This window comes from Homarus americanus, unplaced genomic scaffold (genome assembly GCF_018991925.1).
Source record: "Homarus americanus isolate GMGI-L3 unplaced genomic scaffold, GMGI_Hamer_2.0 scaffold23598, whole genome shotgun sequence".
Taxonomy (NCBI): Eukaryota; Metazoa; Arthropoda; class Malacostraca; order Decapoda; family Nephropidae; genus Homarus; species Homarus americanus.
In genome coordinates, this window is record NW_024731054.1 from 2,839,965 (window position 1) to 2,865,380 (window position 25,416).

The 25,416-nt window shown below is 36.9% G+C and overlaps 2 protein-coding genes across 4 annotated transcripts in view; one reads left to right on the top strand and one right to left on the bottom strand.

Annotated features, from left to right (window-relative positions):
* Positions 1 to 4,625: 4,625 nt before the first annotated feature.
* Positions 4,626 to 17,955, bottom strand: LOC121867513 (lysosomal acid glucosylceramidase-like). Of its 3 annotated transcripts, XR_006089169.1 has the most exons (15): positions 17,628 to 17,954; positions 16,034 to 16,235; positions 15,024 to 15,123; positions 14,293 to 14,484; positions 13,448 to 13,574; positions 12,465 to 12,627; positions 11,288 to 11,448; positions 10,951 to 11,074; positions 10,525 to 10,638; positions 9,899 to 10,043; positions 8,885 to 8,964; positions 8,508 to 8,618; positions 8,216 to 8,397; positions 7,242 to 7,421; positions 4,626 to 6,695 (listed from the first exon to the last, which is right to left on the bottom strand). XR_006089169.1 is itself a non-coding variant. In XM_042367487.1 (14 exons), the coding sequence occupies exons 1-14, from the start codon at positions 17,780 to 17,782 to the stop codon at positions 7,319 to 7,321; spliced, it is 1,809 nt and encodes a 602-aa protein (XP_042223421.1). In that variant the 5' UTR covers positions 17,783 to 17,955; the 3' UTR covers positions 4,626 to 7,318. The 3 variants fall into 3 exon arrangements, 2 of the variants coding, with proteins under 2 accessions (XP_042223421.1, XP_042223420.1); XM_042367487.1 differs by having other exon boundaries at positions 4,626 to 7,421; positions 16,184 to 16,235; positions 17,628 to 17,955; XM_042367486.1 differs by having other exon boundaries at positions 4,626 to 7,421.
* Positions 17,956 to 19,019: 1,064 nt separating this feature from the next.
* LOC121867514 (abhydrolase domain-containing protein 2-like) overlaps positions 19,020 to 25,416 on the top strand; it is a 38,147-nt gene continuing 31,750 nt past the window's right edge. Inside the window, exon 1 of the mRNA XM_042367490.1 lies at positions 19,020 to 19,213. Within this exon, the coding sequence (XP_042223424.1) occupies positions 19,059 to 19,213 (155 nt within the window). The 5' untranslated portion in view covers positions 19,020 to 19,058. The remainder of the gene's footprint in view (positions 19,214 to 25,416) is intronic.

A 25,416-nucleotide genomic window follows, 5' to 3' on the forward strand; every position in this document is an offset into this window, starting at 1 on the left:
CATTCAGATCAAACAGAGAAATGAAAAATACCCCAAAACTATGTCACATCTCTTCCTCCTCTTCCTCCTCCTCATCCACCTCCTCCTTGTCCTCCTCCTTCTAGTCCTCTTCTTCCTTTTGCATGACTAGATGATGAAAGAACGAGGTTATAGGAGCGAGTGAAAGAAGGTTAGGGTGTATAAAAATGAGTCAGAGTGATAATGAATAAAAAGAGTAAAAGAAAGACAGACAGAACGACAATACAGAACATTCAGATCAAACAGAGAAATGAAAAATACCCCAAAACTATGTCACATCTCGTCCTCCTCTTCCTCCTCCTCATCCACCTCCTCTTGTCCTCCTCCTTCTAGTCCTCTTCTTCCTTTTCGTCCTCCTCCTCCTCGTTCTCCTCCTCGTCCTCATCTCCTTCCTTCTCGTCATTCTCCTCCTCCTCATCTTCCCCCATCACTAAGAACCTACCCAGTCTATTTGAAAGAGGACATACCCCCTCCCAATACGCTACAGGACACCAAGAAGGGTCCCTCACTACACACAAGGAAGGTCCCTCACTACACACAAGAAAGGTCCCTCACTACACACAAGGAAGGTCCCTCACTACACACAAGGAAGGTCCCTCACTACACACAAGGAAGGTCCCTCACTACACACAAGGAAGGTCCCTCACTACACACAAAGAAGGTCCCTCACTACACACAAGGAAGGTCCCTCACTACACACAAAGAAGGTCCCTCACTACACACAAGGAAGGTCCCTCACTAACATCAGCCAAGGGAGGAAAAATAAACACCAGCAGATCGACATAAAAACATCTTGCAAGACTAAATTGGCAGAAAGAAAAAAACAGAGCTGTGAAAAACTGGACAAGACACACCTTTTTATCTCTGTCTGTCTGTCCGTCCGTCCATACATATACAGTATATCAGGAGGAGATTATTGTTATCTCCCAGAAGCTTCCACCCTCTAATTAACACTTTCCGAAAGCCTCTTCCACTTATCTGAGGCTTCAACATCGTGCAATCTTCCATCATAGCTTAATAACTATATATATTGCCTTCTGGAAACCTACATTATAAACTGGAAGCCATCATTACATTTTAAAAGCATATTTCATCACCAAGAAATCTACTCCACCTCCTGGAAACTAACCTCAAATCCTGGAAGCCAGTATAATACATTCTGCATCCCGGAAACATCCAATGCCAGGGTTTTAATATTTTAAAGGGCGTCTTCATGTTTAATATTCCTGGCCATTTCTGGTTTCCATTATTCTTATATCAAATTATTAAAGAGAAAAAAAAAGGAAGGTTTTCAACATAAGCCTTCCAAAAGAGTTCTCAGTTTTTAACAGACTAATAATGTACGAGTTTTTATCAATATTCTACAGCAAAAAATAAATAAAAATAAATAAATAACAACAATTTGCCTTCATAAAAACATCCCTTTACTGACAATTATTTACAATTACTTTCATTGTTTAAAATACTCTCAACTCTTCAAATAACTCTCTTTTAATTAAACGGATAAAATAATTTTAACGTTCTTGTCAATATAGTTTGCGTCTAAAATGGTTTCCTGTAGGTTGGCCTGAAATTGGCTGGGGAACCAATGAATAATTATGAGCATATTATTTTGTCTTGATTGGAACCCTGAATCGGTAACCTTAATCTGCCATCCTTATTTTACCTATCCTTGTTTTACCCTCCTCAACACCACCTACCTATCCTTATTTTACCCTACCCAACACTTCCTACCTATCCTTGTTTTACCCTCCTCAACACCACCTACCTATCCTTATTTTACCCGACCCAACACTTCCTACCTATCCTTGTTTTACCCTCCTCAACACCACCTACCTATCCTTATTTTACCCTACCCAACACTTCCTACCAATCCTTATTTTACCCTACCCAACACTACCTACCTATCCTTATTTTACCCGACCCAACACCACCTACCTATCCTTATTTTACCCTCCCCAACACTTCCTACCTATCCTTATTTTACCCTACCCAACACTTCCTACCTATCCTTATTTTACCCTCCCCAACACTACCTACCTATCCTTATTTTACCCTCCCCAACACTTCCTACCTATCCTTATTTTACCCTACCCAACACTTCCTACCTATCCTTATTTTACCCTACCCAACACTTCCTACCTATCCTTATTTTACCCTACCCAACACTTCCTACCTATCCTTATTTTACCCTACCCAACACTTCCTACCTATCCTATTTTACCCTACCCAACACTACAATTTGCTATCTTCATCTGTTGCCTTAACATCCAGCCCCCTTCTCCTACCTTTACCTTTCTTTACCCGGTTCTCACCTGTCCCTACCTTTATTAACCTTACCTGCCTCCTACCTCAATTCACGTCACCTCTCCAACTTTGAGAGCTACAAATATTAGCTTCTAATTTGCGTATCTTGGCCCACAGAGATTGTATACCCACAGTCTAGGTACAGGTACTTATTTGTATATCTACACTATCTATGTATATTGTGTACCTGTATTGTCTATGCACATGCCGAATGAATGTAAACTTGTATGATGATTTTATGTTATACGATTGAACCAAATTGTCAAAGCTCTAGGTTCATAAAATCTCTGGCCCTGATAGTGTGCATTCCAGAGTGTTAAGAGAGTTGTGTGAAATGAGCTTGCAGAGTCCCTTAAAACCGCCACTGGATGATCAATCATAGGTTGGTGAGTTTGACCATCATAGTGTGTAAAGTACTAGAGAGCATTATATGTGATGCTGTATCTACTATGAAACAACTTTATAAAGGAATGCCAACACAGTTTTAAGCCTGGATGCTCCTACTTGATGCAATAACTTAAGATGCTGGATGTATAAACATACGGCAGTGTACTGGGACTGTTGTTATTGGTTTCATAAATGATAAGTCAGATGGTATACACTCCTCCATACAAATGTTTGCAAATGACGTTATGTTATTCAGGGAAATTAAGAACCAAATGGACTGTGAAACATTATAAGAAGATCTCTGTCAGCTTCAGGAATGGCCAAAGGAATGGCTGTTAAGATTCAACGGCATGAAGAAGATGCACCAAGTTGCACCAGTAGTAAGGAGGCGTATCACATGTCCTAACATGATGAAGAAACAACATTAACCGAGACCAAATGTGAAAAAGACCTGCGTGAGCGTGTTGACAATGAACTGAATTTCTCAGACCATTATGAGAAGAAGCTACATCAAGCAAACAAGCTACTGTCAGTTGACTGAGAATGTCCAAAGGAGGGCCACCAGACTGGTGCCTTCACTCCAGCACCCAGGTTAAAGAAGCCAAAGGTTAAAATAATTGTCAGACAAACTTTTTGGGAGTGAGAGTTGTGAACTCTTGGTATAATCTGCTGGAAAATATTGTGATGGCACCGAGTGTGAGTTCATTAAGACCAGACTTGACCAACACTGGCACAGGTTCAGATACATTCTGAAGCCAGTGTGTATCATATATGAGTACTTCCCAACAGTACATAACAGACGTGACTGACCGCCCAAGTGGCTTTCAGGCAAAGATGATAAACTAAAAGTAAACCTAAAACTAACTCCATGGCTTCACCCAGCTGTTGACCAATACAAGACAAACAAACTCAGTGATTGTTATATTCTTTCAAAACATGAGCAAGAATAACACTAGGGAAGCCTTCAAATAAGCTGCAGATAATACTAGAACATTATGACTACACATGTCTGTCCAGGAATTAAGGAGATAACTCATCCTTATTGCTGATATATACTACAAACATTTAACAAGTATAAATTTCACAAAGAAAAAGTTTTGTTAATGAAGTACAAAAACTTTCACATGAAGAAAGGTCTTTATCTCACCTCATTTTCACTGCTGATTTTTCTGCAAGAAGAGAACAAGTGATAAAATAGCCTGAGATGTGGTAGCGCACTCAAGGCACCAACATCTCCTCCTCCACTGTTTCTTCACATTTACCTGACAAGTTCTATCACTACTTATACATTTGATACCATGAGAGTTAGAGATAAAAGGTAGAATAGGATTCATATTAAGGAAGTTATAACGCTAATATTAACAGTAAATGTTTTCTATACTGCACTTATAGATAACAATGCAGATATTAATAGTGACATTTAAATCATTTTTTATACAGTTAACGTCATCAAGATTATAATGATGAAATATAACAAACAGTTTCATATAGTTAAGTCCTGTATTTTAATCATCTCTAAAATGTACCCCCCCCCCACCCACCCCTCATTCCCGTACACTTCACCCCTCAAATTTCCATGACCCAGTGCACCGTCTATTGGCCCAACAATGTAACCGAGTGCGTGTGTGTGTGTGTGTGTGTGTGTGTGGTCTAAGATTCACAGGTTCATGGATGATATGGAGGTCTCATAGGAATTTCTTCCATAACTGTACAAACACAGAGATACGGTAAATTAAATACAATACAGTACAGTTCTTTACAGATTTACCCAAACTTAACTGAACCAATTTTTCCAACTAGCAAAAGTATATTGTTAACTTATATTTTTATATCTCCAATGTTGCTAATCACAGACCAAAAATTTAAGAACAAATATATAAATAAATAAACAGGATAATTGTAAAACACACACATACTGTAACTGAGTTTGTACTTATTCTAAAAGGATTGCACAAATTTATCACATATTGCAGTGTGCTGTTCCATACAGCACTCACAAAAGACTTATAACAATGGTGACAGCACAAGAATACATATAAGAATAGATTCTCTATTTTAATTCACCGAGCACCAGTATATTTTGCGGTAGTAAGGCGTTACCTTTTGACCGACTATTAACCTTGAAACAGCGGGTAAGGATTCCATACTCCACCCCCACGTGTGCAAAAATGGAACAAAGGAACATGAAACATACCACTGATAAAGGCCACCACTTAACCTCTTCACTATAGAGAAGCTGCCTGTAATATTTTATTTGACTAATGCCAGATTATTATATTCAGCACAGAGAGACCTACAGACTTATATACACACAGAGGGTTAAGGGTTAATAAGTGTACAGTACTGCACAGTACTTGATTTTTGCAATTCTTAGGACACTAACAAAATTAGGAGAAAGACTTGATTACTGTACCTCATATACAAGTACTGTACTATACTGTTGGTAACTAGCATGGTAAATACCTAAGTGAACATGAGTAAGATAAATAATACTGTATACTGTACCGTACAAGTAATAGTAAAGTATAGTGATGCCTTAACAATAAAATTATTAATGAATTAAGTTTTCATTTTTATTTATGAAAATTAATTGCCTTGAATATTTTTTTCTGATCTTTACTGAAAATTAAGAGGAAAGGCAGATGAGGTGGATGATGTCTCACTCACCTCATCCATATCCTCTTTAAATTCCTCAAAAAATAAATAACATATCTGGTAACTTAATAACAAATTATTCAAAAAAACATAAATGAAAATGAAAAGTTTATTCACAAGTAAGAGATCTTTCTCACTTAACCATATGATGCAGGGATCACTATACTCAACAACTACTCTAATATATATTTCATATAACTTAAAAGAAAAATATTAACATCATCTACTCTACAGGATTAACCCCATCACTACCGGGACGACACTTTTGATATTTTATTCAGCACAGACACACCCCACTACACAAGGAGTTAATCAACTGTCTCTACTAACTTATTCTTTACTGGGATGCCACTTTTAATATTTTATTTAGTTAACACAAGGCAATTTTAATCATCACAGACTGATCCCACTATACAATGGGTTAAGGCAGAAGCCATATTTCTTTACTCTATATAAAAGAACATCCAGAGAGAGAATAATATTTCCTTCTTGGTTAATATATCCAGACTGTTCCATACTACAATGAAATAAAGGAATATATAACTGGCTGATGATCACAAGCTGTCAATATTCATCAGCATCATTGCACTGGTGTCCTCGATCACAGTCATAAGCATCCTGTACAATATCACTTTACTATCACACTTGTTTACTGAAGTCCATGGATAATTTCCTGAACCTCTAGTAATATTTTGCTTTGTCAGTGTTTTAGAGAAATGTTTTGCATACTGTATTGTCAATTATCATTTCACCACTTATCAACTGTAAACGTGCGAGCAGTTTGTTCGTTCTTTGTTACTTTGTTGTGAATTTTATTTGTCCAGTGTTAGTACCTGAAGGGAACCAGTAATATTTGGTAATGTCATACTGTACTGAATAACAACCTTCTCTCATGCGTCCGGGCCAAGCAGTACTTGAACCCATGACGTACTAGTGAGAGATGCGAGTTACCACTGTGTCGCCAACTCCATCATACTGCACATGTCTGTCTTAGCCTCACTCAATGAAGCTGATACTGTTATTAGTTGTTGTTGTTGTTGTTGTTGTTGTTGTTTTTTACTCTGGCCAGAATCATGAGCAACACATTTTCCTCCTCATTCACTCGTATTTATTCCTCCATTTGTTTTGAAAATTCATTACACTGTACAGTACTGTAAAACTTTAGTTACATAGACTATATAGCTCACCTTTCTTGAACATGTGAAAAATGTAGGCATTCCCTGCATTTACGGAATTTTGAAATTACTGGGCATCTCTTTGTTTGTCAAGCATGCATTCCTGATGACCACGACTAACAACGGGGCCGACTAACTCACCGACATAAATATCTGGAAGATGTTTGTAAATATTACATAAATAATTGTAATAAAAAATAGAGTAATTAAATTTATTGGAATGTAATTTGTTAATAAAATTTTATAACCAGTCAATGAATCAGGCATTGCCACAATAAAGTATCATACGCTGGGCAGAACTACTGTATCGTACACTGGCCAGATAGAACTATCGTACAGTAATCGTGCAGTTGGACAAACCGTATACATATTCTAATTATCATTTCAATAATAATTCATTTACTTCAAATGATGAACTAAGAAAACAACAAACAACAGGTCAATGAACAAGGACTCCCTGCACTTGTTCGTTCTCACTATACAGTATTTCTCATCTTCTAGCCTTCTCCCGCTATACTGCAGGGCAGCCACAACCAGGAGTAAACACAAACACATTCTTAGTCTTTCATTTTCCATATAATAAACAGTAAGTGATTGACTGATTCTTGTCCCCTGACATTATAAACTAACTAATTTGAAAGAAAATAAGTGTTTTGTTTTGTGCAGTACTTGATAGCCCAGTATGGTAATTTACTTTACCTCAAATATCACTGGTTCATTTTCCAAAAGATAATTTTCACAAGGTTCAGGTACGAATGGCATACAGTGCAGACTGACTACACCTTCCACGCCATTGTGATGATGGTGTGAGGCTCTACTGTGAGGTTCAGCTGACCAACCCTCTTGTCTGAGATTCTTGCTGTCATAGCATCATGACCCCTGAAATAACATAAACCATTACACAACTCAGTTCATCAATTACTTGTGTCAATGTTTGGTTGTGGGATTGTTTGTAAATAAACTAATATCTAAACTGCAGAAAAACTGTCCAACTGAGTAGTGTTTGTGTTAACGTGTCAAGGCAAAGTGTGATTTAGTGGTATCTCGTTTCTTCCCCTCATCATCAAATAGGGTTGTAATACTTCAATCTTTCATTAATGTCTCCTTTTACAAACTATCGTTAAAGTTTTATATAGTACGCCTGTACAGTCTATGAATTTTAGAGCCTTAACACTTTACAAGGGAGACAAACTTAACAACCCTCAGTACTGTACTGGATATAAAACATAACATAATTTTTATATGCACAGTTATATTATCTACCAGCTACGTACTTACTTTCATAATTAACAAGTACAGGTACAGATCCTCGAAACCAGATCTCATAAAACCAGAGATTCTCAAAAAATGAAAATTTTCTTCCCTGAGTTAGGTTATGCCATTTTCTTTATTCTGTTATTTAAGAAGTACCTGTACAGGAAAGCAAATGTTTGCCTGAGTTTGTGTGAGTGTGTGGAAGCAAAACCTGACATAGTCTACTGGTAAGCTTGGGGTAACATGGATGACCCAGTACGCAGGAAACCAGAAAATCCTTAAAACTGGTTCGGTCTTTGTCCCAAGGTCCCAAATTTGAGAGTCTATACCTGTAGTCAAAAGATGCCCAATGCCTCTCACTCCAACATGTATAACAAAGAGAAAGCTGTTGCCTCTGTCAGCACCAAAAAATGACCTACTTGTTCAGAAACACAAGCACTGTCGTGTTATCTGGACGGACAAATGCAGTGTGACTAAGGGAGGATGTTGTCCCTCCTGTATAAGTAGACTGTAATGCCACACGTCGACTCCCCTCGGGCAGGAACTTGGTGAAGTGAGCCAGGGCATAGTACATGGGCTGCTTGTAGAACTCTCCCTTAGGCTGTTGGATTACAGGGATGGCCAATTTAAACCAATGGTTTAAAGCAAATGGTAAGGCGTCAGATATACGAAAGTTGATATATCTAAAACTAGTGTACAGGTAGAACTTACTGCATTGATAATAATCGGTGAATCAACAAAGTTCTTAATCCAGTTCGGTCCACCTTTCACATCCAGAGCTAAGTTCCAGTCAGTCCAGCCTGACACCCAGTGTTCCAGGTTCTGCAAAGGTGTTGCTACAAGTAAGATGTTATCCTCATAGATTTACAATGTTAGCAGCAAACAATATCAGCAACACATTCAAGATCAATGTTCTCTTAACCCCAGGCAGCAGACTTACAGGAAGCACAACAACCCCTTAATACTGTACTGTACTGTATATGTGGCATGCTCAAGACCCCCCCCCTCCCCCCCAATACACACACTGAGACAGATACATCACAGGCCCTAAATAATTTCCACGCCCAACTCAAAGACAGACACAGCACCTCTATTATGTCAACAGCATAATCCTCGGCCCTGGTCCAGGACCCCAGCACCACCTTGAGCGGCTCCCATGGCCACTGTCCTGTAAGAGGGAAATATAATTAACACAACACTTCAGATACTGCTTCACTATTTATATCTATTGATTGTCTTTACTCCATTCCTAAGTAAACAGAAACAACTTCATTTAGGCTCAGGAACTAACAACTCCGGTATCGACAATTATTTTATTTTTAAATCAATATTAATTAAATAAAATTACAAGGCTGTTGATAGTGAAAATAAAGAGCATTGGATGAGGATGACTAAACAGGAGCACACATGAGTGAGGTGGCATCATCCCACTTAGATGGCTGTACCCTTTCCACACTAATCTGGCCCATAGGCCCTGCCCCTCTTCCATACTAATAGCTGATTGGGTCATAGTAAATTCAAACTAAATGTGTTCACAATTGGTAAGCAGATCTGTTATTATCTAAAATGATGTTAAATATATGAATTATCAAAATGCAAATGATTTCAAGGCATTAGCACTTCAGAGAGGATGTTAGACAATTTTAAATATTTAATATAAAAGGTCGACATATAAACACGCTTATATACGCGCAATCCAGTGGGAGGTAAAACACTCGGGGGAACCAATCAGCTATTTGTAGCTATAGACAAGGGGAGGGGCTTATGGGCCACCTTAGCGTGGAAATACTACAGGTTAGGTTATGTCGTCCAGATGGGAATCGTCCATGAGTGACACTGTACTATATAAAGTATCAATGAGTTGCTTGGAAATAAACATAATATGGAGAGACTTTACACGTATCACTCACGTATGGTACAGTTTTGTAATACATGCACCATATATGTAAAGTACTGTACACAAATACCGTACACAAGGAAAATTTTATTCCAAAATTTTCTGTTAAAGAACCTGAAATTTAGATTTTTTTTGTTGAACTGATTAAAATTAATAAAATAATAATAGATACAATTAAACAGCTACAGCAAGCCTTGTTATCTACCTGTACACGCCTCGGTATAGAGCAAGAAAAGCTCTGGGTGACGTTCATGTGTCAGGTCAAGGGTGAGGGTAGGGGTCAACCAGTCACTGTACCAATGGATGGCCACACCAGAAACATATGGAGCTGCATCACCGTCTATCATGATCTGGAAAGCCATCATGTTATTTTTACATACTGTACTATAAAGAAAGTAATGATACTTTTAACACATCATTAGGAAGTACTATAATTACACTTTCAACACATCTAGAAAAAACCACTACTGGTGTAACTTATAGTAATCCTTCATATAATAGAAGTTCAAGCTGCAGTATTTCATCTATACAAATTTTTTAAATTATAGCCACTAAATCTGGAACGTGGCACAAAAATTTGACCTAACGGATATTGGGTAAATTTTCAACGCTTGTATATTTTGAGTGTTTAATCATGAGGTTAACTCCTTGTGTATGAGCTCCCCTCTGAGCTGAATAAAATCATCTGCCATTAATCAAATGAGATATTAAATTGGTGTCTCTGTAGTGAAAGGGTTAAATAAGATAGGGTACCTAAGCTTCAAGTGATCCCAGATTTTTACAAGATTCCTCCTGGGTTTAGATAAGATACATAAAATACTGAAGACTTACATCATCCACCCACTTTGGAAGGAGGAAGCGGTTGTCATCCAATATCATGACCGTGAGGTGACCAAGGCTGTTGTTGTGCAGAGCTGGACCGAAGTGCTGCCCGATCCATTTTGCCTGACCCAAGACACAAATACATATTACATAAAATACAGATGTCAAGGAAACACTGAGAAAGAAGGATGTTTTAAAGTGAAATGTTGATGAGCTGTAACCATGGGGTGTTTAGTTGTACTGTAACTATTGGATGTTTAGTTAAACTGTAATCATGGGATGTTTAGTTGTAGTGTAACCACATCTCACAAAATGCACCAGCCACTGTAACAGGTATAAGTGCCAGGTGACTGTACAGTACGTGTTTACATGGGAATCATTTGCTTCTTGAAAATCATATTAAATCATTCACGGAAGATGTAATGAAAACCACACCTGATCTTCTGAAGTCCATCCAACGGCATTAAAATTTACTAAACCTCCCAGGCCATCAGTTGGTTCATTTTGTGTAGTGAGTCCCCAGAAGGTGATATTGTGTTCTCCATAACTCTTAATAAATCTGTAGATATAGAGACAGATACATACAGTATATGACTTCATTTTAGACTGTGTACATAACTTGTCACAATGAAACACAACCACAAATTACTGAGGATTTACATTCCAAATCCAATATGTTTATTTACATCCCCCCCCCCCCAAAAATACAGCATTACAAAAAAATTATCATAACTCGCTCATGGACTAAACAAACTAGTGGTGCATTATTTACCTCACATGGTAGTCTGCCCAGGTGGAGTACATCTTGAGCAGTAACTTGCCCTTGCCTGAAATATTGTTGTTGTCTTTCATCCAGGCTGGAGCACCCCAGGCCGAGCCAAATAGTTTGAGAGGAGTTGAGGACAAGTTTAATGCTCTGTGTATCAGCGGGATCTGAAGAAAAAACAGGTACAGGACTGTATTAGACTTTTTTCATGGGTTTGTGTGTAATTATTATACATATGAGTAATCATGTATTGATTATCAGACAGACAGATAGATAGATAAATAGATATCCAATAAAATCATCATGCAAGTTTACTTTTATTGATAAATGTTGATGCATAGTGCATAATGCGGTATTGTATGCTCATTGTCAAATTTGACCTTTTGACTCTTAATTTTGATCTAAACCTGAAATAAAGACTTGATAAGGAGTTTCACACTTCATCTGGGGACAAAATATATACATTTCAGGTAAACTTCTTCAAAATATTCTTTGATACAACTGCTATGCTTTGAACAAGGCCAAGTTTCTTTATTAAATGAACTTGCATATGCAGATCTGAATCTTAATCTTCATATTTTACCCCTTTGAGGATGATAGTTTAAGTTACAACCCTTTGAAGATAGTGGCTTAAATTATAACTCTTACAGGATGATAGTTTAAGCTATAATCCTTTGAGAAGTATGGTTAAAGGTATAACTCTTTGAGGATGATGGTTAAAGCTATAACTCTTTGAGGATGCTGGTTTAAGCTACAAAAGAATGATAATTTGGGCTATACTTCTGAAAGGGTTAAACCATCATCCTCAAAGGGTTAAAATGAACATATTAAGATAATAGTTTTCAAGCTCCTGACTGTTTCTTCCTATTTTTACTGAATGTGATGTTTCACACACTGACTCCAACACATCTACCCGCAGTCTTCTCAAAACATCACATAACACGCCAAGCTTTGCAAAATCCTTTAAAATTACCTCCACTTTACCAACTCAATCTATATTTACATACCCTAATATTTATGACTCTAAAAATAAAATTTCCAACAGCTAAAGCAATAAAACTTGGACGATTTACTTATTAATCTATTCATTATTTCCCTCCCCAAAAAACTAAACCTTACAAGATGATAAAACAAATTCAAACCATTATATTACATCCATTACATAAGAAACCTCTAGATATACCTTGTACTTCAAATCTTCGTCGGCAAGTGAGAAGTGAGAGAGATCCATATCAATGTCCCCATCCTTCAGGTCATCGTATGTGTATGGGTGGGTGCTAAAATCAGTGCCACCAATAGGTACACGACCCAGGTTGTACTCGAGGCCATCCACAGAATAATAAGCTCTGAAAAAGATACAAAATTCAGTATGTCTCCAGTTTTACGATTAACACTAACACGTGTTATTAAAGTACAGTTATGATATATTCACAATAAGAGAGTGAGATAGTGAGGTATTTGAGAGAAGGGGAAAGGAAAGACCAGAAGTATCAATTAGAGGAAAAGAGTGTCACATGATGCCTGGAGAAACATCAAGACTGATAATCATGGAGAAAACCAAGCCTGAGTCACCCTATTTGATAATACTGTATTGTATATGACACTTAATTTGATATAGATGGACAATTTCAACCTGTAAAAGAATTTCATATGTTTTCAAGTGACTATTTTTTCCTCCCATTTTTGTACAGGATCAAGGGGTCAAAGGAGGGAAATATCAAATAAAGAGTCATGTTAGATAACTGTGTAAAGCAACATGAAAGGGCCAACACAATAGTATAAATGACAACAAAGGGATAAACTACATAGATATTTGAGACCTTGCTGACTTGCCTTTACAGCAGGATGTATGAATGAATGATGAATGTGTATTATAAACAGGAAGAGGCATCATAAAGTTAAGAAAATAAACTTAACTTCCTCTTCTTACAAACTCATCATCGTCATCATTGTTTCACGGCCATTCTCCACGCTTGTATGTGTGGGCGATGATTACCCGATAGCTCTCCATACTCTTGCAGCTTATCTCGTCAGGTTCTTTACTCCGAGGACATTTCTTATAACCTCTCCCCACAGTAATTCACAACTAAGACCTCAAATAGACAAAATAGAAATAGAGGAACTATACACCCGTATTGTCTCCAGAATGTTCACCACTTCACTTACTTCAATATCATATCCTGCATTGTTTTTGGCAGACTCAAAATATTCACACCACTAGCATCAGTGAAAGCTCCTCCAAAGCCAATGATCTTCTGGTATTCCACACTGCTGTCTACCTCAACTTCCAAAGCTGTCAAACCCAGAATAAATAATTATAAACAATACTTACATACCAGTACTGTACTATGTAGAAGGTAAAGGTTAATTGAACTGTTTCCTTCCCACAACATAACACTGGATATACCAGAAGAATTACCCGGTATACTAAAGATGCTTCCTTGTTAGCGGAGATGCTTCCATTCTTTGATTATAATTCATACTACCAACCACTTCACGATCTACAAAATTAAACTCAACACTGACTAATTTCTGCATACACCATCTTCTTCTACTCACATTAAAAGGCATATACAGTAAATTTGTACAGTAACATACTAATGCTGCTCCATTTAAACTTTTCTTCTCCCCTCCATAAATTTAATTTTTTTCAATGGGTCCCAATCCTAACAGCTTTCAGTTTCAATGATGGACAGACAGATGGACAACATCACTGCTATATCTCCTCAAACTTTAAGTTATGGGATAAAACAGTGACGGTTCATCTAATGGTACAGTACCTCATAAAATCTTGAAATCCCTTTTGCTGTATACTTTACCAGTATGTAAGCTGTACCATCCAACTTCTACACATATATTGACTGTACCTGTACTTCTAGTAAGAGTGACAATCAAACTGCTACACACAAAAAAACAAAGACCCAAAAATTCCATTAATGAACCTTCAGTTCCATGATGCATAACATAAAACTTAAACAACAAAATGATAATAAATTCATAAATATACATACAAGGCTGTATCACATTGCCATGTTCTAAAAATATTCCAGTTGAGAGTTGCCATCGTAGTCCTGCCTTACTGGAGGTCACAATCAGAGCCTCACCAGCATCAGGCAGCTGCACTGGTGGGAAAGTGTCACAGTGGGAGGTATCACACACACACACAATACTGCCATGACCATAGTTGCGACTTTTACAACCACCTGCAAGAAAACATTTGAATCCAATGAACTATGGATTGTGGAGGTAATAATATTTAAGAAAGAGATAAAGGGCTGGTGATATGTGGTCAAGTGGGAAGAATAAATGGATACAGGGTAATGGCATAAACAATCATGTACTGTACTCTGGAGGTCTGAGAGTTAAGATTACATTAATGGGAGTCCTACACTTAATGTTAAAAAGGAATCTGAGCACAGAAGAGGATGTACAGGTACTTTACACTAACAAATAGAGGTGTTGAGGATATTCTCTATTAGACATCTTCCTATGGTGGTATACTATACAGTACATACACTAAATTACCTACACACAGTTATTCTTATAGATATTTATGAACAATAAGGAAGAAGATTATATTTCATAAATTACAACTAAATTTGTTCATCAACAATAAAAATACTAACATCATATCCAACAACTTTACAACACATATAAAGTAAACTCCAGAGCCTCACATTACACTAATACTCTACATATAGTCCTAAAAGTCTCACTATGGGCACTGTACTAATAATCTCACCTCTGTTTTCAATATTAGGTAAGTTCATGGGACCGTGGGCTATGTTAGGCTGAGCTACGGCCATCTTCTCTCGCTGCACCGCTGCTGCTTCATCCTTCGCCTAGAAAAATTCAGGTTCGTTAAAATCTGTGATCATAATGGATGTTGTTATATTGGGATAATATTACTTATGGTTACATGATGCTAAACATAAAACAGGTTGAACTTAATAAATCCAAATATCAGTTATCGGAAAACTTTGAACATCAGAAACAATATGAGTGGTGGCAATTTTAACCAACCAGCAGCCACAGATGTACTTTAATTATTCTTGTAATTCACTATAGAGTCAACAGCCTACACAGCCCTGCACTTCCAAATCCTTAATTGCTGGTACTGTACATAATTAACTGTACAGTATTGTACTCGTTTTTGTATTATAAGTGACCTTATTTATTATGTTATGTACTTAATTTAATTTCAGTTAAACAAATTATATATTAGTTTATAATTATCATACAGTATTTTATTCAGGGCTTAGAGAAATATTAGGGTATTCTCTAATGATCTTCCTTTAACCGAGAATTTCAGTTCTCCAAAATGGCTCTGGTCCACACAATTTGGGTTTTTTAAGTGCAGCCTCTAGTATATATTCAGAGGACTAAACTACAGTACTGTACATGTATTAATATCATGAACACACTTGACTAATATCTAACACAACACATCAACATCAAACAGAACACAAACACAGAGCACAAGTATTTAATCAAAGCGGTTTTCAGTAAGTTATATAAGTTATGCCTAATTCTTTACCCTATGTTACAAAATAAAACTTGTAGTTAATGTGAGAATACAACTGTAGAGTCCCTGAAAAATCTCTCCGTGTGATTTAAGAATTCACATCCCTGGTACAAGAAAAACTAGAAACTATGGAAGACTTTATGAGAAAAACAACCCTTTTACTATTGTTTAGATGCAACACAAGCAACACTTTTACTGTTCTTCAGATGCAACGCAATACAACTCACAATGCATTCTTGCATCTTGATCAGTTTGTTCTTCAAGTCAGTTATCTCATAAGTTTTCTTGCTGTCATCCTGTTCCTTGTTTTTCAGTAAGTTTTCCTCTTCTTCTAATTTCTTTTTTAACTTGACAGATAAACCGTCCATTTCATGTACCTTTTTTTGTAGCGCTGCGTTCTTGTTGTCCGACTGTTCCTGCTTCATGGCACTGAAATGTGAAAAAGTAAATGGATCTGTGAGTTTTATCTCAAATAATAATATAATAATAATATTATTATTATTATTATGAATATCATTATTATTATAATTATTATATAATAATAAACAAGCAGACATTTTGGCACCATACATAGTACTGTAGAGGCTTTCTTTACTCTGTTGGTGTCATCACACTTAGACGATCAGGTAAAGTTAAATCATCAATTATTATCAGTCCTGGGCATTAGAGGCCTTCCATATAAAGACATAAATAAACTGATTGTCCAACAACATGGTCCTGGAACAACTTTAGGGACAACTATATAAGAAAACTTGTTTCTTACTTCTGAAATATCCAACAAAGATTGGAGGAATTGCAACTTTCCTACTTTTGTTTTCTGATTATTTTGTCCTAAAGAGAGAACTACATTGATGAGCCACCTCCATGTGGCTGCCATTACCAGCCGTTTACATGAGCTGAGCTCTGAAAGACAAAGTTTTATGGTTAATAATGCTTTGGTTCCATACACACAATACACCTGCAGTAACTTATGAAAAAAAAATTCTGTAGACGATTCTTAATTATTTCTTAAATTCATAATAATCAAACAAATGACAAGGTTTTACAGCAGTTTTTATATCAATAGTTTGGCTCTTCTTTTTTTATTTCTTACCTAAAGAGCATCTCATCATACTCACAAACACGTTCCACCAACCCGCAACCAATGATTTATCATAAATAAGATAAACCAACCAACCTAACGTAACCAAACCTAACCTAACCTAGGGTAGAAGAGCATTATTTTAGGTTAGGTTAGGAAAGGTAGTTTGTTTTGCATACTATTTTATTATAAACAGGTCATATAGTTGATGCCCCAAAGATAAATGTCAGAATCATCTAAAACAGCAAGAAAAAGGCGGTCCGACTAATTACCCAAATGTACCCAAATGTAGCAAAATGTAGCCGGAATGAAGTCAAATAATGGTCCTACATGAATAAATCGGGCTGTGAATCACTTCTCGATTATTATTTGGTGTCATAAAGTCACAAAAAATTGGAGAACTTTTACTTTCATCTGAGTTAATAGATCGAGTGCATGTACCTAACCTAACCTAACCTAACCTAACCTAACCTAACCTAACCTAACCTAACCTAACCTAACCTCAACTAATATTTGGTGTCACGAAGTCACAAAAAACTGGTAAACTTAATTTAATCTGAGTTAATAGATCAAGTGCATGTACCTTACCTTACCTTACCTTACCTTACCTTACCTTACCTTACCTAACACAACACAACTCAGATTAAATTAAGTTTACCAATAAGAGAGTAAAGACAGCACTCAGTAGTTAAGTGGTTGACATGCCAAGAGTGACATAATACACACACAGACATTCTCACCTTCTTTTAATCTCTTCTTGTAATTTTTCTAGTTTATGTTGTGCGTTGATATGTTGTGAAGATAATGACCAGTAATTAAAGCCCAAGATGAGGACTATTACGAGTAAAACCACCACAATAAGTGGAGATGACCGGCTACCACCTGTGGGTATCATGACTGTTGGTAATTCAGGATAACTAACAGTAATACAGTCAACAGTCACCCGGTATAACTGTACACTAGAGGCCGAGGTAATGAAGTAAAGTACTCAATATGTGTTAGTATTATAACAACCTTCCCAGACGACTCAAGGCCACACCAGGATCCGGATTCAACAGCAACTTTCTGGGGTGAGATTATCAAAGTTTTAATAATTATGATAAATAAGAAAACGTGACCAAAATAGAGACATTATTAAGGCTTTGCAACATTACTGGTATTACCTAGGACTATTTTGCTAGTATAAATTCGCGTGTATTTATTTTTTAACTAAACGCGTAAAGAGAACTGACCAGAGACCAAAAAAAAGGTAAATGTAAATCTATTCAATTATTTCGGAAAAAATTTGTTTTAAAATGAAGGAAATTATTTGAAATTAGAATAACGCAGCACGATAGAAAGTTCCAGAATAAAGCCATGAGACATACCTACAGGAGTGCAATAGTGGAAACTGATAAAGTTATTATTGCTTTTTATTTTACTTTACTTCATCATTGTTGATTTTATGGCGTTTTTATCACAGAATCGAGGAGGTGAAGTATCCTAACACCACCCCTGACAAGGCTAGAGGAAAATTGGCCAAAATGGGGAGTGGGGACTTTAATTAGAAAACCTTGTCAGATTTCGGTTATACACTTGATAAATTGTCTTTAATAATAAATACTTGAATCAATATAATGTTTAATCTACTTAAAACTATTGCTGGAATGTTATGTGGTAGCAGTATCGTGACTTCAAAACGATAATTACTCACACCAATTTCACAAACTGGCATCTTAGCAGCCAGCATAGTAACAACTTGGTGCTGCTCCATGAATTAACAAATGACTGGATTTTTTAATCTTGGTCACGAACAAGAAGGCGGAAAATAGTATTAACACATGTTGGAAGGTGAACTCTAATCTCTCGAGGAAACGACTCTTCAGAAATCCTGGTAAGTGCATAAAAAAGTTTCAAGGGTCATGCAGTACAGTACAACCCCTGATCTAAATAACCAGAGCTCATTGTCTGGAAACTTCAAAATTTTACAAATACATTAGAGCTTTAACTATATCAACCCTTAATCAATAGCATATGTGAAAATAGAGTACTAGTGGATATTTATTATGCCGGTAGATGCACACAGTAGGTGAGTAACGTTCCAAGGCGGTGATACCTGGCAACGTTTACCGGGCGGCTGTCAAACACGATGACGTCATGTTCAGTGTAGCCTCAGCTGTGGTGGGAAGAAGATGTCAGCCGTTGTCGTCTTCGCTGTTTTTCTCCTCATCTGTACTATTCTCAAGTTTTTGAATGTCACCAGCCCTCCTAGACCGCCTCGGCTAGTATGCAGTGACTCTAAATTCCTAGAACTCATCCTGAAGTATTGTCCACACCTAAATGAAACGTGAGTAGAGTTGAAATACGAGAAAACGTGAAGTGTGTTTGGGAACCTTCCTCTTCCACATCAGCTAGACGGGGGAGGGGCGCGGCCCTTGTTCACTCTGCTGTTGTGCTGTTGTCTGCGAAAATGACACCCTTGACAATATATTGCTTAGAATTGAAAGGAAATGTGATACAGACTAGCCTGGCTGTGTGTGTCATCTGGACTTTCACTCTTTCACCAGGTGACTGCTAACGGTGCCGAAATTCGCGTCGTGTAGATACGAGGTCCAGTATTTATACCAACCTGTTAATTATAATTATAACTTTCTCACCAAAATAAATTAAAAACAAAAATACCTTATTGTTTAATCAGAAGGCACATCCAATATTTCTTAACATATGATTTAAAAGCTAATAACGCATGGTATTTAAATTATCATTACTTTAATAACACGAAAAATGCCATGCAATTCTTTTCATTAACGACCCTTAAGGAAACATTATAATAACAACTTGAACAAATGATATGGTAACAGCGAATTGTTTGTACAATAGTGAAGTTGCTAGCTTTTCTGTGATGTTTTGTTTGCAGTAGAGATGGATGAAAGCTATTTGAGGAACATGTAATTTTCAGTTGTCACGTAAACAAAAGTCAGCTGTGTTGAGACATCATCTGTTCCTTACTGTAGACATAAGCTGTTCCTTACTCTAAATGTCAGCTGTTCCTTATTGTAGACGTTAATTTTTCCTTACTCTAGACGTCAGCTGTTCCTTATTGTAGATATCAGTTGTTCCTTACTATAGACATAAGCTTTTCCTTAATCTAGACATCAGCTGTTCCCTGTTGTAGACATCAGTTGTTCCTTACTCTAGACATCAGCTCTTCCGTACTGTAGATATCAGCTTTTAGTGTTGTTCCTTACTCAAGACATCAGGTGTTATTTTTGTTAGGTTATGGTTAATGTTATCAAGTATTAACATGTGTTGAGTTGATTTATTAGTGCCGTGTAACAAGTTAGTTAGATGTCACTTAAATTAGATGTCTGCTTTGTAACTCGCGAAGTAGAATGCCATTTAGTAATATATTAAATGTTTGGTGGTGGTGTTATATGTTGGCATTGATGTTAGACTCTATTAGAATATGTTTATTGTCAAGTTATTGGTATGCTATGTTTATTATCAAGTTAATATATTAATTGTTCGATGCATTAGAATTGCTATTAAATTGTTAGGATAGATGTTAGCAGTTGCATTCTTACCTTTTGGATTTGGCATACATGAATAAATATGTTTAAATGCTACTGTAGGCTATGCATATGTTGAATGGAGTTCACTTCCTGGGTTTAAATTCTTTCTCTCTCTCTCCTGACTTCAAGTAGTTTAAAAAGAATACCGATTGATATGCAGCTGTGGAATTCAATAATCCATTTTTTTCTAATATATCGTCATGTTGGTCAACCTGTTCATTCACGAAGGTTTGGGTGGGTATTTCGTTACCTGTAGATTATGTTACGCGTGATCACGGAGACCTCACCGCAGTACTGTAATATAATCCACACCAGCATAACTAACGTAATCCTGGCGCTACGATCTTGGTTCTTTCTGCTCTTAGGTTTAAGTATGGTTAGTTGGGGTCGTATTGTTATGCTAAGGATTCCAAGTTCGTGCTGATTCCAAAATATATCGCAAAAATGTATTATCAATGGAATGTGTCAGGTGTTTAAGTGGGTATGAGATTTTACGTTCGGTAACGCAGTTCATGCAGGCAGGAAATTTGTTTAAGCTACACTAGTCAATTTTGTATCGCCAGTCTGTCAAAGATATTTCCCTCATAGATATATTGTAGTTATATGACGATCCGGAATCAAAGTAAGTAATGCAATAAGCTTTCATTATTTGTCCACGTGTTTTGATATTTTGTTTTATTGATAACCATTAAATTATGATCATATTAAAAACTAAACAGATTTTCATGAGAGAGGACAGGTATCGCCTCTAATTGGTGTACCACCGTGTTGTGCTGTCTCGTACTTTGTCAGGAATTTTGCTTCCTTAATATCACGATATTCTTGATTATGTTACCTAAGTCGGTTGTCTCATTAGTCATTAAACTAATTTTGTAATTCTCTCGGTAATGGCTGTTGTAATGTTGCTTTTTATACCCAAATGACACACGCGCGCGCCCTCTCGTGTCAAGTTGCTTCTGATTTATAGTAGTATCGTCACGCATGTATGAGCCGGGTGGTATGTTCTGTCGTGAAGAGATGGTTCTGCTGGTAATAACAAACCGTAGTCATGAAAATTATATACATCTCCCTAGGTGTAGAGGCGAGTGGCATATTGGCCGACAAGTTAAGACCGGGAATACTTGGTAGTCTTGGTGTTTCATTTTGCTTCGATTTTGTTTTTAATTTTCAAGCGTGTATATTTTCGATACTTCATAGGCAAACTTGTAACAATTGTTATCTTGCCCTTGAAAAACATCTAACAGTCATTCTCTAATATATCTAGACATTGCAGCGTAATATAAAAGCTGGCTATTCAGTACGTGGTAACTTTCCCAGCACCGGATGGGGCCCACCTGATAATTTGTGGACTGACAGCGATTTATATAATGTGTTATTCGACGTTTGTCCACATTTAGAACCACTATCAGGTCACTTAGGACAGTATTAATTCTGGATACGTGAGAGATTGTGTTGCGGATCCTTGTCTTGTTCCCTAAATGATTTGTGTTGGTATTAGGTATTAATTTTGACCCTTTATAGCAATGGTTTTGTATATCTAACGCAGAAACCCATTGAGCTATCCGTCACAAGTGTAATTTAACCTCTCCTTCCACTCTCTCTTATTGATGGTTCGTACATTTAGTTTTACGGATTACATGAAGATTAACTCTAGTCTATTTCACTTAAGAACTAAAACCCCTAACGCTACCTGGGGGTTAGGTTAAGTTAGATTATGTTAAGTCAGGTTATGTTAGGGTGGTTAATCTTAAGGTGAAATAAACTTGAGGGGCAAATCTTCAGCCGATGGATTTAAGTTGGATAAGAAAAACAATATCATAATGACATAACAGGTATAAATCACACTTTAGACAACCTTAACTAGATACGCTCTCCAGTTAGGGGCCAAATTGACCCACACTGGAAGATTAGTTATGTAAATTATGTCCCCTGGCTGATGTTAAGTGAACGTATCTCATTATGTAAAGTTTCAATGTAATTTTTTCTACGTTCTTTGTATGTTAGCCAGTAAAACCGTGAAGTGTATTGTTATGTACGCCGTTACGAGGATTCTTCAGTGTATGACTGTTTGAGTGTGGACGATGAATAGTTGTGAGTCTTAAGATATGGTGTGAGGGTGTGCTACTCCAGTGTGTCCGGGTGTGTTAGTGAAGAGGCACCCCCCATTGTCTGTGTCCTCTTGTGAGCGTCCGTCGGTCACAATATACTGTAGGAGCTGTATCCGCCAGGGACGATTTTAACTATATACTGGATAACTTTATATATCAGTTATATAAGAAAGATTGATTACACATGAGAAAAAAATGCAAAAAATTTAGTTTTAATTATTGATTTATTTTTTTTATTATTTTATGTGATGAATACTGTACATACTTAGTGTTAGTAACATTATAGGCAAACCATTACAAGTAAACATAAAAAAATAAGATAATGTGAAGACTTTAGCTTGTGGGGGGTTGAGGTGTACGAGGCTACTGAGATGGTACAGAAAATAAATTTGTCTCGTTATCCTGTTGCTTTTTGTTGTTGTTATCGTCATTGGGTATTGCAGTGATAAAGCTTCATTAAATACTTAAGAGTTTTATAAAAGGTGACCCTTGTATTTACTGTTCTTGGCTTACATTATCACAGGTCGTTTTAACTTGTTGCCGGGCTTTACATACATCCTTTATTTCACTGGTCGGTTGGATGGACGTTATGTGGTGGGTTTGAGGACAGGTGTTGGTGCTCTGTATAACCAAGACACTTTCAGGTGTTGGGGAGGGCGCTGGGGTAATGATCTAGCGGTCATTAATCACTCAAGTTATAGAAATTTCTGGATACAACTTTTGAAAGGGTTCAGTTGGAGGTGTCACCCAGAAGAAATATTACGTTAGGTAAAAAAAATATTATATCTTAAGGATGAGCCAATAGGCCCGCTGCAGTTTTCTCCGTTCTTATGGTGTATCAATTATTTCTTACCCCTGTTTTGCAATACTGTGTGTGTGTGTGTGTGTGATTAACATTGTTTAGTCTGAGCGGAATAACATAGCATGATAATCACAGTCTTATAAGCTGCATTATGTCACTATGTATGTTGTCTTCCAGTGTATGTTGAGTAATAAACACTGTAATCAATAAAATTATTTACGGGATGTACAGTAATGTAGAGTTTGTCGACTAATTAGAAAAACAAATCAATAAAAACAATTTCATATTAAGGTAAGTTAGGGAGAGCTAGGGGCCGCTACCAGGCTGTTTTTAATGAAAGCATAGATTATTGACAACCTATTTAGATTGTCGACAATGTGTTGGGTCGCCACCGCCACGAAGGAAGCGGGCGTGAGTCAGGGCCGCTTAATGTGCATCAAATGTGTATGCTCATACTCAACATTTATATTCATATATTAAGTATGTTGTACAGTTATGTATGTACCTTGTTTGGCCCAATGACTAAATAAAGAGGTAAATATATGAATTAGCCTGAGCGGTTATTCTCCCTTGTAACGTGTGGCAGGTTTTCACTAATTCTGGACGCCAATCTCCATATGTTGACAAGCTCAATGGATTTTTTGGTAATGTCATCCCGGCCCACACTACCATAATTATGCCATTTCTATGAACCATACACAACCACCGCCCACTACACTTGAGGTTTGGTTCTGGGAAGTTGTAGATTATGACGCACTCACTGTTGAGCATGGAGTGAGTGTGTGGGCCAGTGATGGACCAGCAGGGAAAGGTTGCGGCCTAATCTATACAGTGGCAACGGTCTGGCATATGCTGTGATGCTGGTTCCTCTTCTTGCCTGGAAACACTGTCACTTTTTTTGTCTTGTGTATGACGTGTTGGTTGGCAGCGTCTCTCTCTCCCTCTCGTCCACTAACCGTCACCATTTTTTGCTTTTATAATGATTCGTTTATAATTCTCTTTTATCATTTCCTGACTAATTATCTCATCCTTGTATCTACGTTTCCTTTGCAGGTTTTCTTATAATTTCCCTGTGAATATCTAATCTTATTTCAGCGCTTCAAAAAAAAAATAGTTTATTTTATTATTTCTCGGGTCAATACTTCATATCAATTGCTTTTTATCTACGTTTTCTATTTTGTTTTAATTTGTCAGTTATATTCTTCCTTTATGTAATATTAGGATGTATATTTAGCCATTTGTTATTTTCCCGCCAGCAGTTATACTGAAGCTCCATCCCCTTATTTATGGGTATTATCATCATCATCATCATCATCATCATCATCATCATCTTTGTTTTGCCGAACTTGAGGTAGATAGATACGTTCACAATATATATAATTACGATGGAAATCCTCAACATAAAAATTTCGAAAACCCATCTTCATAATCATGGCACTGTGAAATGGAGGTGGAAAAGCCAGGCGTTATTGATTGCTCGTGCTGGCACTGGTTTTTTCTATGGGTGTAAAAAAGTTCTAGTTATTTGATGTTTATTCGTGTTAAGTATAAGAACATAAGAATGGAGGAAACTGCAGCGGGCCTATTGGCCCATACTGGGCAGTCCCGTTTACACCCAACCCCTATTGCTCATATAAGCATCCAACCTATGTTTGAAGCTATCCAGCGTATTCGAGTTAATGATGATATTTGGTAACTTGTTCCATTCATCCACTACTCTGTTTTCAAACCAGTGTTTACCTATTTCGCGCTTAAATCTAAATTTGTCTAATTTAAAACAATTGTTACGAGTTCGCTCCCGGTTGGATAGTTTGAGTACCTTGTAATGTCCCCTTTGTTTAACCCTGACTTCCATTTATACACCTCAATCATGTCGCCCCTCACTCTACGTCTCTCGAGGGAGTACAAATTAAGATGCTTTAACCTGTCTCTGTACTCAAGGTTCCTACTGCCATTCTCCTCTGGATTCTTTCCAAGGACTCTATATCCATTCTGTAATACAGTGACCAGAACTGTATAGTACAGGTTCATTATTTATTCATCATAGTCTGAACACTGCTGGTTATTC

Bases quoted from the DNA above. Each gene is read 5' to 3' on its own strand.
- LOC121867513 (XM_042367486.1), bottom strand. From the start codon at position 17,782: ATGATACCCACAGGTGGTAGCCGGTCATCTCCACTTATTGTGGTGGTT. The intron at 12,628-13,447 runs GTAAGTGAAGTG...TATCTTTTTCAG, and splicing joins ATGCAGGATATGATATTGAA to AGCTTATTATTCTGTGGATG. The intron at 11,449-12,464 runs GTATATCTAGAG...TTTTTTCTTCAG, and splicing joins ACGAAGATTTGAAGTACAAG to ATCCCGCTGATACACAGAGC.